At 35.6% G+C, this 13,599-nt stretch overlaps 1 protein-coding gene across 1 annotated transcript; it reads left to right on the forward strand.

Annotated features, from left to right (window-relative positions):
* The first annotated feature begins 4,531 nt into the window (after positions 1-4,531).
* On the forward strand, positions 4,532-5,485 carry LOC118638020 (olfactory receptor 6K6-like). Its single transcript, XM_036273766.1, has one exon. It carries the CDS (start codon positions 4,538-4,540, stop codon positions 5,483-5,485), a length of 948 nt encoding a protein of 315 aa, XP_036129659.1. The 5' UTR covers positions 4,532-4,537.
* The last annotated feature ends 8,114 nt before the right edge of the window (positions 5,486-13,599 follow it).

Below are 13,599 nucleotides of genomic sequence, written 5' to 3' on the forward strand. Positions count from 1 at the left end.
CATTGATTTGGAATATAAGGAAGCAAAAAACACCCAATTAGAACAGCAAAAAGAAAAAAAATGAGGTCAGTGTAAGGAGCCTTTGGGACAACTTCAGGCATGTCAACTTCGCATCATAGGGGTACCAGGAGAAGAGAGAGAACAAGAAACTGAAAACCTCTTTAAAACAATAATGACAGAAAACTTCCCTAACTTGGTGAAGGAAACAGACACAGAGAGTTCCAAACAAGATAAACCCAAAGAGGTCCACACCAAACCACATCATCATCAAAATGCCAAAGATTAAATACAAAGAGAGAATCTTAAAAATAGCAAGAGAAAAGCAATGTGTTACCTACAAAGGAGCTCCCATAAGACTGTCAGCTGATTTCTCAAAAGAAAATTGATAGGCCAGAAAGGAGTGGCAAGAGATATTCAAAGTATGAAAAGCACAAACTATGCAGGGATTACTCTATCCTGCAAAGCTATCATTTAGAATCGATGGACGTATCAAGAGTTTCCCAGACAAGAAAAAGCTAAAGGAGTTCATCACCACCAAACCAGTATTATGTGAAATGTTGAAAGGTCTTCTTAAAGGAGAAGAAGAACAAATACGAACAGAAAAAAGGGAATTAATACATATGTATCAACAATTGAATGTAAAAGCGAAATGAGCAAGCAGAACAGAAACAGACCCTTAGATACAGAGAACTTTATGTTGCTTGCCAGATGGGTGGGAGCTGGGGGGATTGGTGAAAAAGATGAAGGAATTAACAAGTACAAATTTGTTGTTAGACTGATGAACCTCAAAGGGTAGGGGGGTGGTGGGAGGGTGGGATGAGATAAACCAAAGAACTTTTATGCAAATATGCATAACCAGTGGACACTGACAATAGTGTGGGGAAGGCAGAAGGGGAGCAGGATTGGGGAGGAGGGGTCAATGGGGGGAAAAGGGGAGACATCTGTAATACATTCAACAATAAAGATGGGTTTTTAAATAAATAAATCTTTGAAATATATCATTATTATTATTAGTAGTAATATATTAGCAGAAGTAATGGAAAGCATAGTAAAAAATGAATGAAAGGTAGAAGAATATAATTTTTACTGATTGTGTATTCCAAAGAAGTCTATTCTGACACCTGCAGCTATTGTACCCACCCCTTCCCACCCAGCTCTACACTCCTCTATGAGAGACAAGGTTATTTAGCCACCTGGAAGCTTTTGAGATTGACCCTGGGGAATGTCAAATTTTCCCCTAATTTGTCCCTTAGAGGAGAGAGTGAGATGCACCACTTTCCTTTGATCCTGCATCATCTAAAGAGAAACTCCCAGGAAAGAATCTGTGATTCTGGATATTCCCTGAAGAACATTCAGAGACATTTATATCCTTATTGACAAAGGAGCAGGGGGGCATGTTGCTGCAGAGACTCTGAGGAGTGGTTTTGTGAGCGCAGGCACGGTAAGTGCTAAGACTATTGAAAGGGCATTATCCAATCCAAACTGCTAACCTGCCTGTTACTCTGTTACTGTTGCCCAACACTTTCCTTAAATCCTAGCTCTTCTGGACCCAGATTTGCCCTAGTCTTTCAGGGTTAAATTTTCTCAGCATATGGGATAAAAATACATATTTTTAGAACTTCACGATATCAGTGAACACATCTAGAAAGAACATTAGAAAGAATATAGTTCACCTAACAGATGAAGATACTGATATTATCTAAGGTCTTCCAAACACCAGAATTTTGTTGAATCTCAAAGAATTGCGGGCTCCTGGGGTGTAACAGAGAAACTAACTGCTTTTGTTGCAGGACTAAATTGAATTCAAGTTCCTCTTTACTATACAAGGAATATTTGTAGGTTGAGCTCCATGGCACTGCTTATTATCTGTCATTCTAGGACATTTTAAAATGCCCTGTCAGAAGGAAGAATAACGTTTCATTCACCTTTACATAGCCCTTGAACCTGTGCCAGTGATTGGCATATAGCAGAAGATCAACCAGGACATGAATGCTGGTAGAATAAACATATGAATGATGAATGGTGATGCAGCCTTACTAGTGAGAACAAAGGGCCCCACCCAGAGCAACAAAGTAGCCACTCTATTTGCCCTTTATAAGCCACTTAGCACTGAACTTTTCTTGCCTTTTCTCATAGCCTCCATAATCTTTTCCTTTGTTGATATGTTTCCCTAATGACTACTTAGCATGGCCATTCTCTGGTACTTTAGGCTGAGAAAAGACAACATCAGAAAAGACAGAGAAGTGGTTGGCAGCTCTAGTCAGAGAACACTCAGATCTCTCACATCTTTTCCCATGCAGGCTCTGCCCTACTGCTAAACTCTATTGCTTCTTCCAAAGCTCATCTTTGCCATCCTTCTTCCTCAAGGCTTAAGGCACATGGCAAGAGGCATCCTCTATAAAGTCATTTTCCCAGCTTGCAATGCATTTTTTTTTATCTGTTTTTGACCTGACAGACAAACAAACAAACAAAACCACATCAGCTCTCTCATCTCATATCCTGCATAGTTCTAAATATGTAGTGGTATTCAGAGCAGGAAACAAGCAAAATGACTGAAAAATTCTGAAATAAATTTCCCACTGTGGTATAAAACATAACAGTGGGCTTCAAACCTACAGACCAGGCATCCAGTTTTTTGTTTTGGATCCTAGCTGTGTGAATTTGGACAAGTTATCTCTCCTCTGTGGTTCTCAATTTATTTCCCTATAGAACAGCAATAATAATCTCTACATAGGTAGAAGTAAATGAAATAAAATATGTAAAATGCCTAGTCTCATGAACATTACATGGGATCCCTTCAATAACACTGTTTCATTTATCCTGTATGATTCCTCCTGAGGAACTTTAGTCTACTTGAGGGAGATCATGCTTCTTTATATAGAACTATTTCAAATGCAAGCAGGATGTGTTAGAAGTCACTGAAGAGGAAAACATAAAGCATTCTTAAGGATCAGAAGAGAGAGTGTTTACTTCTGGCATTGAGGATTGATGTGACTTCTGTGATGATGGAACATTAAATGGACATTGGCAACTAGGATTCCAACAGAAAGAGATGAAGAATTTGAAAGAAAAAAAATGACATGAGCAAAAATAGAAATGCAAGAAAATAGTCCTATTTGATTGAGCTCATAAGTATGTAGAAACATATTTGGCTCTAAAATTTAATTAGAACAAGATAGAAAAGACAAGAAATATCAGGCTAAGATCTTTAGTCTTGATCCTTAAATTTATTTGAAAAGATGAGAGACTGCTTTTTTTATCCACTCATCTAGTGATGGCCCTACAATGTGGTGATGGTCAGAGTAAGGAGGGGGAAGGAGCTGGGTAGAGGTGTGCAGAGGTGTGTGTGTGTGTGTGTGTGTGTGTGTGTGTGTGTGTGTGGCGGGGATGGTGGTAGGGCATGTGTAATAGTGTTAACAGTAAAAATAAAGTAAACGTTTTTTTTTTTCTTAAATGAAGAAGGACAGTAAAAGCCACTTTAGGAATGTTCATCTATAGAATGACTTGTGGGAGGTAAGAAGACCTGTGAAAAAGATGTTGAAATAGTGAAGGTAAGAGGTAATGTATCCTGCTATCACTTTAATTAGCCTTAAAAAAAAAAACAACAACAACTTTTGCTGCTCTTCTCCCAAAATAGATGCTATCATAATTTCTCTCGTAGCTGCTTTTGTGATACTTCTTTCCCAAGATAGCTATAGTTACATAGAAGTGATTTTCAACATTTACAATGATTTCCTTTTTTGGGGTGTTAGGCGTGACCTTCCTAAGACGGATGGAACACACAGGGGAGAATTTATATGCTTGTTCAAATTCAACAGCCATTAATTAGGTTCAAGGTGGTTCTGGAGAGATTCTTGGTATCAACATCTATTACTATGAACCATTGAGAGTGGAGGAGAATGGGAATTATAAGGAAATTAAGAGAAGAAGAATATTTCCTGATGACTGAGTACTTATTATCTAATGAGATACAAACATGTTACTATGAAATCAATGAAAAAAGGTAGAGACATAAAGATGAATACTTTACCCAGCCTCAGATTAGATAACAGGGCTTCTGATTGTGTTTTCATATTTTTTTAAGAATTGTTTTTCAGAAAAACAAGAGTAGAGAATAGCTGGAAAAAAAAGATACACATTTTAAAGCTAAACAGAAAAATAGTGAAGAGACGAACTAAGAAATTAAATAAGTGACTGGACCTCTGGAAAATATATCCAGAGAATTAAATTTGTCACTGTTTTTATTTGTTTGTTTGGTTGAGTGTGTGTGTGTCTGTGTGTGTGTTTTGTTTTCTGTATCAATTGAAGATGTTTACAAAAAGATTCAGTTAGGGGTCCAAAACCAAATATTTCAGCTTTTTTTTTTTATCATGGACGTACAGCCGAGAGCTATTTGTAAGCGACCTGTTTAGGGTCCCAGAATCAGCTTACATAACTGATTACAAAAAAAAGAGTGAATCCATTTTCAATGAATAACCACCATCCCTATTCCAGGAGTTTTTTGTCACCTTTCTTCCTTCCATAGATTACACGGTCCATGGCCAGTGGGAATCAGACAATGGTCACTGAGTTTCTCTTCTCTGTGTTTCTTCATCTGCATGGAAGTAGTTTATTGTTCTTTATTCCATTGCTCCTCATCTATGGATTTATCATAACTGGGAACCTAGTGACATTTATTGTCATCCAGCTGGATATAGCCCTGCACACCCCCATGTATTTCTTCATTAGTGTCCTCTCCTTCCTGGAGATCTGGTATACCACAACCACCATCCCCAAGATGCTCTCCAGCCTGGTCAGTGAGCAGAAGACCATCACTCTGGGAGGCTGCCTCATGCAAATGTACTTCTTCCACTCTATTGGTATCACAGAAGGTTTTGTCCTGACACTGATGGCCATTGACAGGTACATAGCTATCTGCAATCCCCTCCGATATTCAACTATCATGACTTTCAATCTTTGTATCCAGCTGACAGCTGGATCCTGTCTTTGTGGCTTCCTCTTTGTACTTCCTGAGATTGCATGGATTGGCACACTGCCGTTTTGTGGCTCCAATGAGATCCAGCAGATCTTCTGTGACTTCACACCTGTGCTGAGCTTGGCCTGTACAGATACCTCCTTGGTGGTCATTGTGGACGCCATACATGCAGCGGAGATTGTGGCCTCCTTCCTGGTCATTGCCCTATCATACATCAAGATCATCATGGTGATCCTGCGGATACCCTCAGCTGAGGGTCGTCACAAGGCCTTTTCCACCTGCGCTGCCCACCTTGCAGTGTTCTTGCTGTTTTTTGGTAGTGTCGCTGTCATGTATTTGCGCTTCTCAGCCACCTACTCCGTGTTTTGGGACACAGTCATTGCTGTCACTTTTGTTATCCTTGCTCCCTTCCTCAATCCCATTATCTATAGCTTGAGAAACAAAGACATAAAAACTGCTATTGAGAAGCTTTTCTGCTATCAGAAGGGAGCGGTTAGGGTTGAGAGGTAGATCTGGATCCTAGAGAGTCTGAAAACCCTTCTGGAAGTTTGGCATTTCACTGTTCCATGACTTGTTTGTGATTATGCTCTTTCTAGTGCCATTCTTTCCTGTTCTATTATTATAAGTAAAAATGAAAAACTACTGTGTCCAGGTCATTGTTGAAAATTGCATAGCCCATTTACATCAATGCCCTTACCGTGTATATGTTAACTGAAGCAGTGTATATGGTACTCCTGCTTTTATAGCACAGGTTAGCTTCTTCTACTACTCTTCCAGCTGGGCTTCTAATTCTCTTCTGTGGTCCCATTTGCTGGTGAGACCAGAGAACAGGATAGAGGAGACATTAAAGACATCCTAGTTCTGAAAATTGCTAATGTTAACTTTCCTCTGATTTTCTTTTCAATGATAAATCTTCTGTTGCTCATCATTTCATGTTAACAAAACATTTCCTTAGTCTATATAGGAACAATCTTAACTTTTAGCTTATTGAGCCTATAATTTCAATTCAACAGCCATGGACTGATCATGTACACCATGCTTTATAGAATTTTAGGCCCGACGAAATGATATATAGTTATTAACAATAATAGTACACTATTTCTCTAGAAATTTACTATTTTAAAGTGTCACATATTGAATTCTTTTGAAATTTAAAATATTCTAAAGTAATTAGGTCAGACAGCACTTTTATTTAAATGCTGGAACTGGAGCTCAGAGAAGTTTAAAGACTTACCTAAAGCCATGTATGCAGTGACACAGCTGGGTTTTAACCTGAGGGCTCTACTTCATTCTACGTCCCCAATAAATACATACTTTTTTTCAAGAAGTGTAATTAAACAAAGTTTTCCCCCAAAGGTTGCATTTCTTTTTTTTATTTTTTATTGATTTATGAGAGAGAGGAAGGGAGAGAGAAATAGAAACATCAATGAGAGAGAACAATGATTAGGCGTTTCCTGCATGCTCCTCACTGGGGATTGGGCCCACAACCTGGGCATGTGCCTTGACTGGGATTCAAACAAAGCAGTTCTTGGAGCATGGGTCAATTTTCAACCACTGAGACACACCGGCTGGGTGTGGGTTTTATTTTTGATGTGTCACAGTAGTCATTGGCTCTTTCCTCTGTGAATTTTTCATTCCTCAGGTGATTATGCCATTATGGAAAGACAATTGGACTTTGTTGTTGAAGGACCAGATTTTGCACCTTTTCTTGCCACTAAGTTGTGTCATTTCCTCGGCTGTAAAATAATGAGGTTGGATTAGATCAATGGTTCTCCAAACTGATTGATCATCAGCATTCATGGATCAGAAAATCTCAAAGTAAAGTCCATGCATTTGCATTTCTGCAAAGCTCTCAATAAAATTCTGATAATGGGTCAGATTTGGTAACAGTTGTATTAGATGATCCCTAAAATCATTTCTAGTCCTAGAGTTCTTTGAGATTCATGAGTTAAGATTTCTGAACAATATCCTAGTTTATGTTAAGAACCCTACATGTATTGTCTCATTTGTCTTCATAACAGTCCTTTGAAATAAATATTAACTCTTTTTTTTTTTTTTTTTTACCAAATGAGAAACATAGCATACAGAATTTTAATGAACTGATCCAAGTGTATAGTGATAATTATTAGGAATTCAGGGCAGAATCTCAATAGTATCTGATCCCAGAGCCAGGTTCTTATTCATCATGATATTGTGCCCAATTAACATAGCTTTCATCCTAAACCAATTACTAAAACCAAAGAAGAGTTCCAAGAGGACTATAGTATTCAGTGAGTAAATGTGATTACTCATTATGATACAGGAAGTAGTGAAAGGGTTTAACACTTCAGATTTATTTTAAAAGTTTTTGAGTAACAATTCTGTTAAGTACTCTCTTGGGGCAAAGGAGTCACTCAGTGACTATCGTATCAGTAGTCTTAGCCTTTGGAGGCCTAAGAGTATAATGAATCATTATTAATGCTATTAATAAAAAGGTTATTTTTCATCTAATTCACTGTTTTTCTTGTCATGAAATGCAATAGTCCCTGTATACTCACTGTTCCCTGTCTTTTGGCTATTATATTTCCTCTAAACCTTCCAAAGTTTTGTATTTGTGTTCCAAACTTCTTTTATCTGTAACTGTATCTATATCTATCTATATCTATATCTATATCTATCTATAATCTATCTATATCTGTATCTATATATGATTTTTTTCTTTCATCACTCTCAATCATGCACTTTGATATATTCTTTTTTATTAAATTTATTGGGGCTGATATTGATTAATAAAAGTATATAGTTTTCAGGTGTATACTTCTGTAACACATCATCTGTATATTGTATTTATTGTGTGTTCACCACCCCAAGTCAGTCTTCTTCCATTACCATTTATTCCCCTTATACCCTCTTCTACCACCTCCCAATCCCTTTCCTTCTAGTAATCACCATACTATTGTTTGTCTATGAGGTTTTTTTTTCACCAAGTCCTGCAACTCTCATCCCCTCTGACAGCTGTCAATCTGCTATCTATCTATGAGTCTGTTTTAATTTTGTTTGTTAGTTTATTTCATTCAATAAATTCCACATGTGAGTGATATCATATGTTAATTATCTTTCTCTGACTGGCTTATTTTACTTAGGATATTTGGAAACAACCCAAGTGTCCATCAGTAGATGAGTGGATAAAAAAGCTGTGGTGTATTTACACAATGGAATACTTCTTGGCTGTAAAAAAGAGAAGGGAATCTCACCCTTTGTGACAGTATGGATAGACCTAAATTTTATTCTTTCCAGCATAATATTCTTAACTTTTGAATTTGAAGCTCAGAAATGATTATTTTTACCAATTGTTTTACCCTAATTTTCTACATTTTCCTAATTACTTCAATCTTTAGCACTGATGTCAGGACTAATATGGGTCCTTATTTTGATGTTACTTAAGTTCTTTTTGTTTGTTTGTTTGTTTGTTTGTTTATTGCTCGTTTTTTTTGTTTTGTTTTTTTGTTTTTGTTTTTGCCTCACATCTCTCTTTAGACTACATGCACAGACAGCAGGAGTCAAGTTTCCTCATTCTTCTGAATGTCAGCACATGTTTCTGTAGATTATCAGTAGCTGTCCAAACTTTGTTTTTGGCTAGTGAACTAATTTTTGAGAGGCTGACATAGCTAAGAAGGCAGGTGGATCAACATTTGTGACAGCAAAACAAAGAGAGAAAAGAGATAGACTGGGTGACAACAATTATGACAAGTAGTGCATCCCAAGATAGCAAAGGGAGAAGGAGTCACAGAAGGAGAACCTGCCATCCAGGTGGAGACAGAATTCAAAAGAGCCATCCATATTCTTAATTGTTTTACCCCTTGACCTCTTCCCAGCCCGAGCTTTAGTTCAATATAGAAGCATATCCTATGAATAACACTGCCTTTCCTTTTTGCTTAAGGCCATCAGCATAAGATAATAGCTGTTTTCCCCATTTGTTTTGAACTTGAAGTTACCATAGAAGACACCTAATTATCTCTACACCTGATGTAGAAACCACTCCTGAAAAAGGGCCATCCATTCTCTGCTTGACCACTTAAACAAGGAGGTCTACTACAATGTTAAATGGGTCTAATTATCCTAGAGCTTCTCCTTATTAGAATACATTTAAGGTAGTCACAAAGACTGATGACTATTGAGATTATACTCTCTAAACATGAATCTTGGCTTTTCACTTTTTAGCTGTACAACCTTGAAGAACTAACATAGGTGTTCTGAGCCTCATTGATTCCATATATAATATGGAATTTTTGAAGATTTTGACAATTAAATGCTATAATGTGTGAAAAATGCTGAGCATGATATCTATACTGCGTATCGGATATTAGTTCTTATTAGTCAATTCAATCTTTTGGTTCTGTTATTATTGTTCTGAGCTGAGAATTACTCCCTGAGCCCTCCTGTACTACAGCTCCAGGAGGGTGATTCAATTCTTAATTTTTGCTTCCTGGAATCCCAGTAGCAAATGCTAAGTTACGAAAATTTCACAAAGTAAGTTACGCAGGGCTAAGAACTGGAATTGTTGTATAACCTTTTTTTTTTTTTTTTCCCACAAACAAACAAGCACACAAATACCTTGACACTGAACACAGAAAACAGGTTCCTGCTGAGGATGCAGTAATGTTTCCCCATGTTGGAAATTTACTCTTTCATAAGACTCAGTTCTCTTTATTTTGGAACTAGGAAAAGTATTATTCTGATAACTAAATCCTTTAACAAAAGAGTTAGATAACTCTCAGAGTGTGGTATTAAAAACTGCTTTTCCAAAATTCAGACAGGAGATTCTTATTCTCTCAGCTTAAATTTCATTTCCCTCAAACTGGTATTAAAACCCCAGGGGGGAAATCACCAAGTCTGCATAAGGCACAGGTATTAACCATGAAAAACTTTGGATTGGGTCAAATTAACCAGTGGTATCTCTAAACTGAACACATATTTTTCCTTAAAAATAAAAATATATGTTTTATTGTTTACTTTGCTATAGTAGAATGTCTTCCATGTATCTTATATCTTTGGACTAAACAGTTTCAATTCTGGGTAAGGTAAAATAATCAAGGTGATTAAATTTATTTTTGATGCATATCTCTACTTTCAATAATTTTTCCCCAATCCATTCCCTTTATCCACTGAAATCACTATGTTAAACAACTGAGTAAGTTATTTATATTTTAATGGAATCTCCCTATAAGTTGCATTGACTTTATAAATGCTTCATGTGTAATAAAAATTATGCATTTTCTGTATATATTTGGTATACAGTATACATATAAGCATATATAAGTTTATATGTAATATATGTTATATTACTATATGTAATAGATTATATATAAAAAGCTTAATTATATGACACATCTATATATATCTCAGGCTTAAATTGAATTTCCCATAACCTTACTCATTTATTTGCCTGGCATAATCATTTCCATTTATTTTTATTTTTTTAAATTTTCAATTGATTTTTAGAGAGAGAGGAAGGGAGAGGGAGAAGAAGAATTAACATCAGTGTGAAAGAGGAACATCAATTGGCTGCCTCCTGCATGCCCCGTACCGGGGATCGAGCCCCACAACCTGGGCTTGTGCCCTTATTGGGAATCAAACAAGCAACCTTTCAGTGCACTGGATGACATTCAACCAGCTGAGCCACACTGGCCAGGGCCATTTCTATTTATTTCAGAGATATGCTAAAATGTGTTCATTTCCATATTTTTCTTATTTATTTTTTTACATAATTTGAAACTATGCTGTTAAATGTACCCTAGGTGAGAATGTTATATTTTGATGAAATTATTATTATAATACTTTAGAGTTTATTTCTACATTGTTAATTATAAATTCAATTTTTTTAAATTAATAATGCTAACCAAAACTTTTCTGTATTTTTCTTTCTGTACTTTGACTCTGTGTGTCTGTATGATTAGCTATATGTGCTATAGGGAGCATACACTGGGTTAAAACATCTAATATAATAACATTTGTATTATAATAAGTGCATTTAATTCATTTATGTATTTTGTGATTTGAGTATGTTGGATGTATTTCTACCAAAATACTTGTGTTTTCTGTTTGTTTGTTTTAATTCTTTTCTCTCTAAAATTTTTTCTTCCTTTCTTTCTAATTTGACTGATAAAACTTTGTATTTTTTTCTACAAGCCCTTTTTTTCTCTCGTAGTTTGATAATACAGATCAAAGTGATCCTTTTCATGATTAGTCCATTTCGTGATTAAAAATATTTTATTACATAATATTTAAAATTATTTGAAGTAGAGAAAATATGAAACCCATAATCTCAATTTTAATATTTAATGTTTTGTTATTTCTACATCTCTTTTAAAAAATATTTTAAACTAAATTCCAAAGATCTTGACATTTCACCCTAAATACATTTTTTACTAACCACTATACCATTATCACACTCTAAAAATTTGACAATAATAACTTAATATTATCAATACCTAGTTCTTAGTCACATGTCTTCAATTATCCCCCAAATAAATGTCTTCTTAAACTTGATTTATTTAAATCATGACTCATGTTATTTTTGGTTTATGACTTTAAAGTTTATTTTTATTTATTTTAAATCTCTTTTAATTTATAATATTCTTCTCTATTTTCTCACTCATCCTCTCTCCCTCCATCTTCCCATCCCTCTCCCTGTTCCTCTGCCTATCCATTTAGTCCCCTTACTTTTTCAAGTCAGAACTAAATGCAAAAACATTATTTAGCCCAGCCAGCGTGGCTCAGTGACTGAGCATCGGCCCATGCACCAAGAGGCTGCCAGTTTGATTCCTGGTCAGGGCACATGCCCAGGTTGTGGGCCCAATCCTCAGTTGGGGGCATATAGGAAGCGGCCAATCGATGTTCTCTCTCATTGATGTTTTTATCTCTCCTTTTCGATTCCTCTTTTTCAAATCAATAAAGAAAAAAACCCCATAATTTAAAGGCTTCTGCCCTATGGAGACATCCAAAATAAAGTAGATATAGCCAACAAGCCAGTGGACCGCTTGCCTACAGGTTAGTGAGACTGTGGCTGTCTACCTCCTAGGCCCACAGTGTCTGATAATACTCTTGACAGTAGTTTGTAAAGCAAATATTCATAGGGAGGCTAGCCTAACTTCACTTTTCAAAATAGGTTTACTGAGATATATTTATTTACCATACAATTCACCCATTTAAAGTGTACAATAAAATGATTTTAATGTATTAATGAATATGTACAACCCTCACCAGTTTTAAAAGATTTTAATCACCTGAAAAAGAAATTCTGTGCTCTTTAGTTATCACCCCTTACCCAGCTATACTTGTCTTCCTCCTTCCTTTTTCCACCAGTAATCTACTTTTTGTTTCTATAGATGTCTCTATTTTATATATTTTATATAAGTGATATTGTATAGCAATGATTTTCAACCTTTATTATCTCATGTTACAAATAAACTGTTTACTAAAATTTTGTGGCAACATGATAAAAAAAATTCTGCTAATCTGATTTTTAAAAAGGTATAATCTTGATTTATTCATACCAATGGCTATTGTGTTGGCTGTTATCTTTTTTTTTTTGACAATCTAAAGAAAAAGAGGTCAGTACCCCTTACTAAATAGTCAGGTAGTGCATGTTTAAAAAATTCTTGCGGCACACCGGTTGAAAATCCATTCTATAACCCAGTTATCTTGGTTAATGGAATCTATATAAGTTTTAGAAATTTAAGTATTCCTTGTCCAAGGTTTATATTTCATTAATGAATATTCTTCATCTAAGTTATAAATTATTGTTTATAATGATAAAATATTGCTAGTGAACTGGACCAAGATTTCATAATTTGAATTAATTATATTTTTATTTATAATTTCAATGCATTCTCTTCAATTTTCTAACTATCAAAGAATCAATTCTTTTACCACTATCTTCTTTCCATTTTCTTATGGCCACCCAGATCTAACAGCATCTTTCAGGTGCACACCAGTTACAGTTTCAACTTCTTTTGAACACTTGTGGGAATCCCAGTCAAGGATAAGGGTTTTGAGAGAAAACAGAGTCACAGAAAACCAGGAGGCATATCTGTTTACATGCATCTCCGAACTGTGGCCACTTCCTCAATCCTTCCTATTAATTTGCCCCTCTGCCAAAGTCAACTGAACTTTCCTGACATTGCTTCACAGATGGCAAATATATTTATATTCCACTCTGTTGAAGTCATTGTAACAAAAATGTATTGAATATTTTCTATGTTATAGACATTATACTTAGTACAGGGGCCATGAACATAAAAAAAAATATATAGCACCTGAAGTTAAGGAACTAACATTCCAATAGAGAAAATGAAGTAACGAATTGCTACACAGCTCTTCACAGGAACATTTCATCAGCAAAGAAAAATGCTATTATATTCACTTTATAAACAAGCAAAAACAGGCCCATAAAATTATTTCTCTTAACTCATTTTTCCCATAGTTGCTGCTTTATTTCTTCCTCTACACAAACACACACACACACACACACACACACACACACAAATAAATAAATCTCCAAAGAGTTGTCTATACTCATTGTCTCTAATTCCTCTCGTTCAGTCCCCTTAAACCCTTTCTAATTAGACCTTCACCACCTTCAC

Source organism: Molossus molossus, unplaced genomic scaffold (assembly GCF_014108415.1).
Source record: "Molossus molossus isolate mMolMol1 unplaced genomic scaffold, mMolMol1.p scaffold_m16_p_20, whole genome shotgun sequence".
In the NCBI taxonomy this organism is placed as follows: Eukaryota; Metazoa; Chordata; class Mammalia; order Chiroptera; family Molossidae; genus Molossus; species Molossus molossus.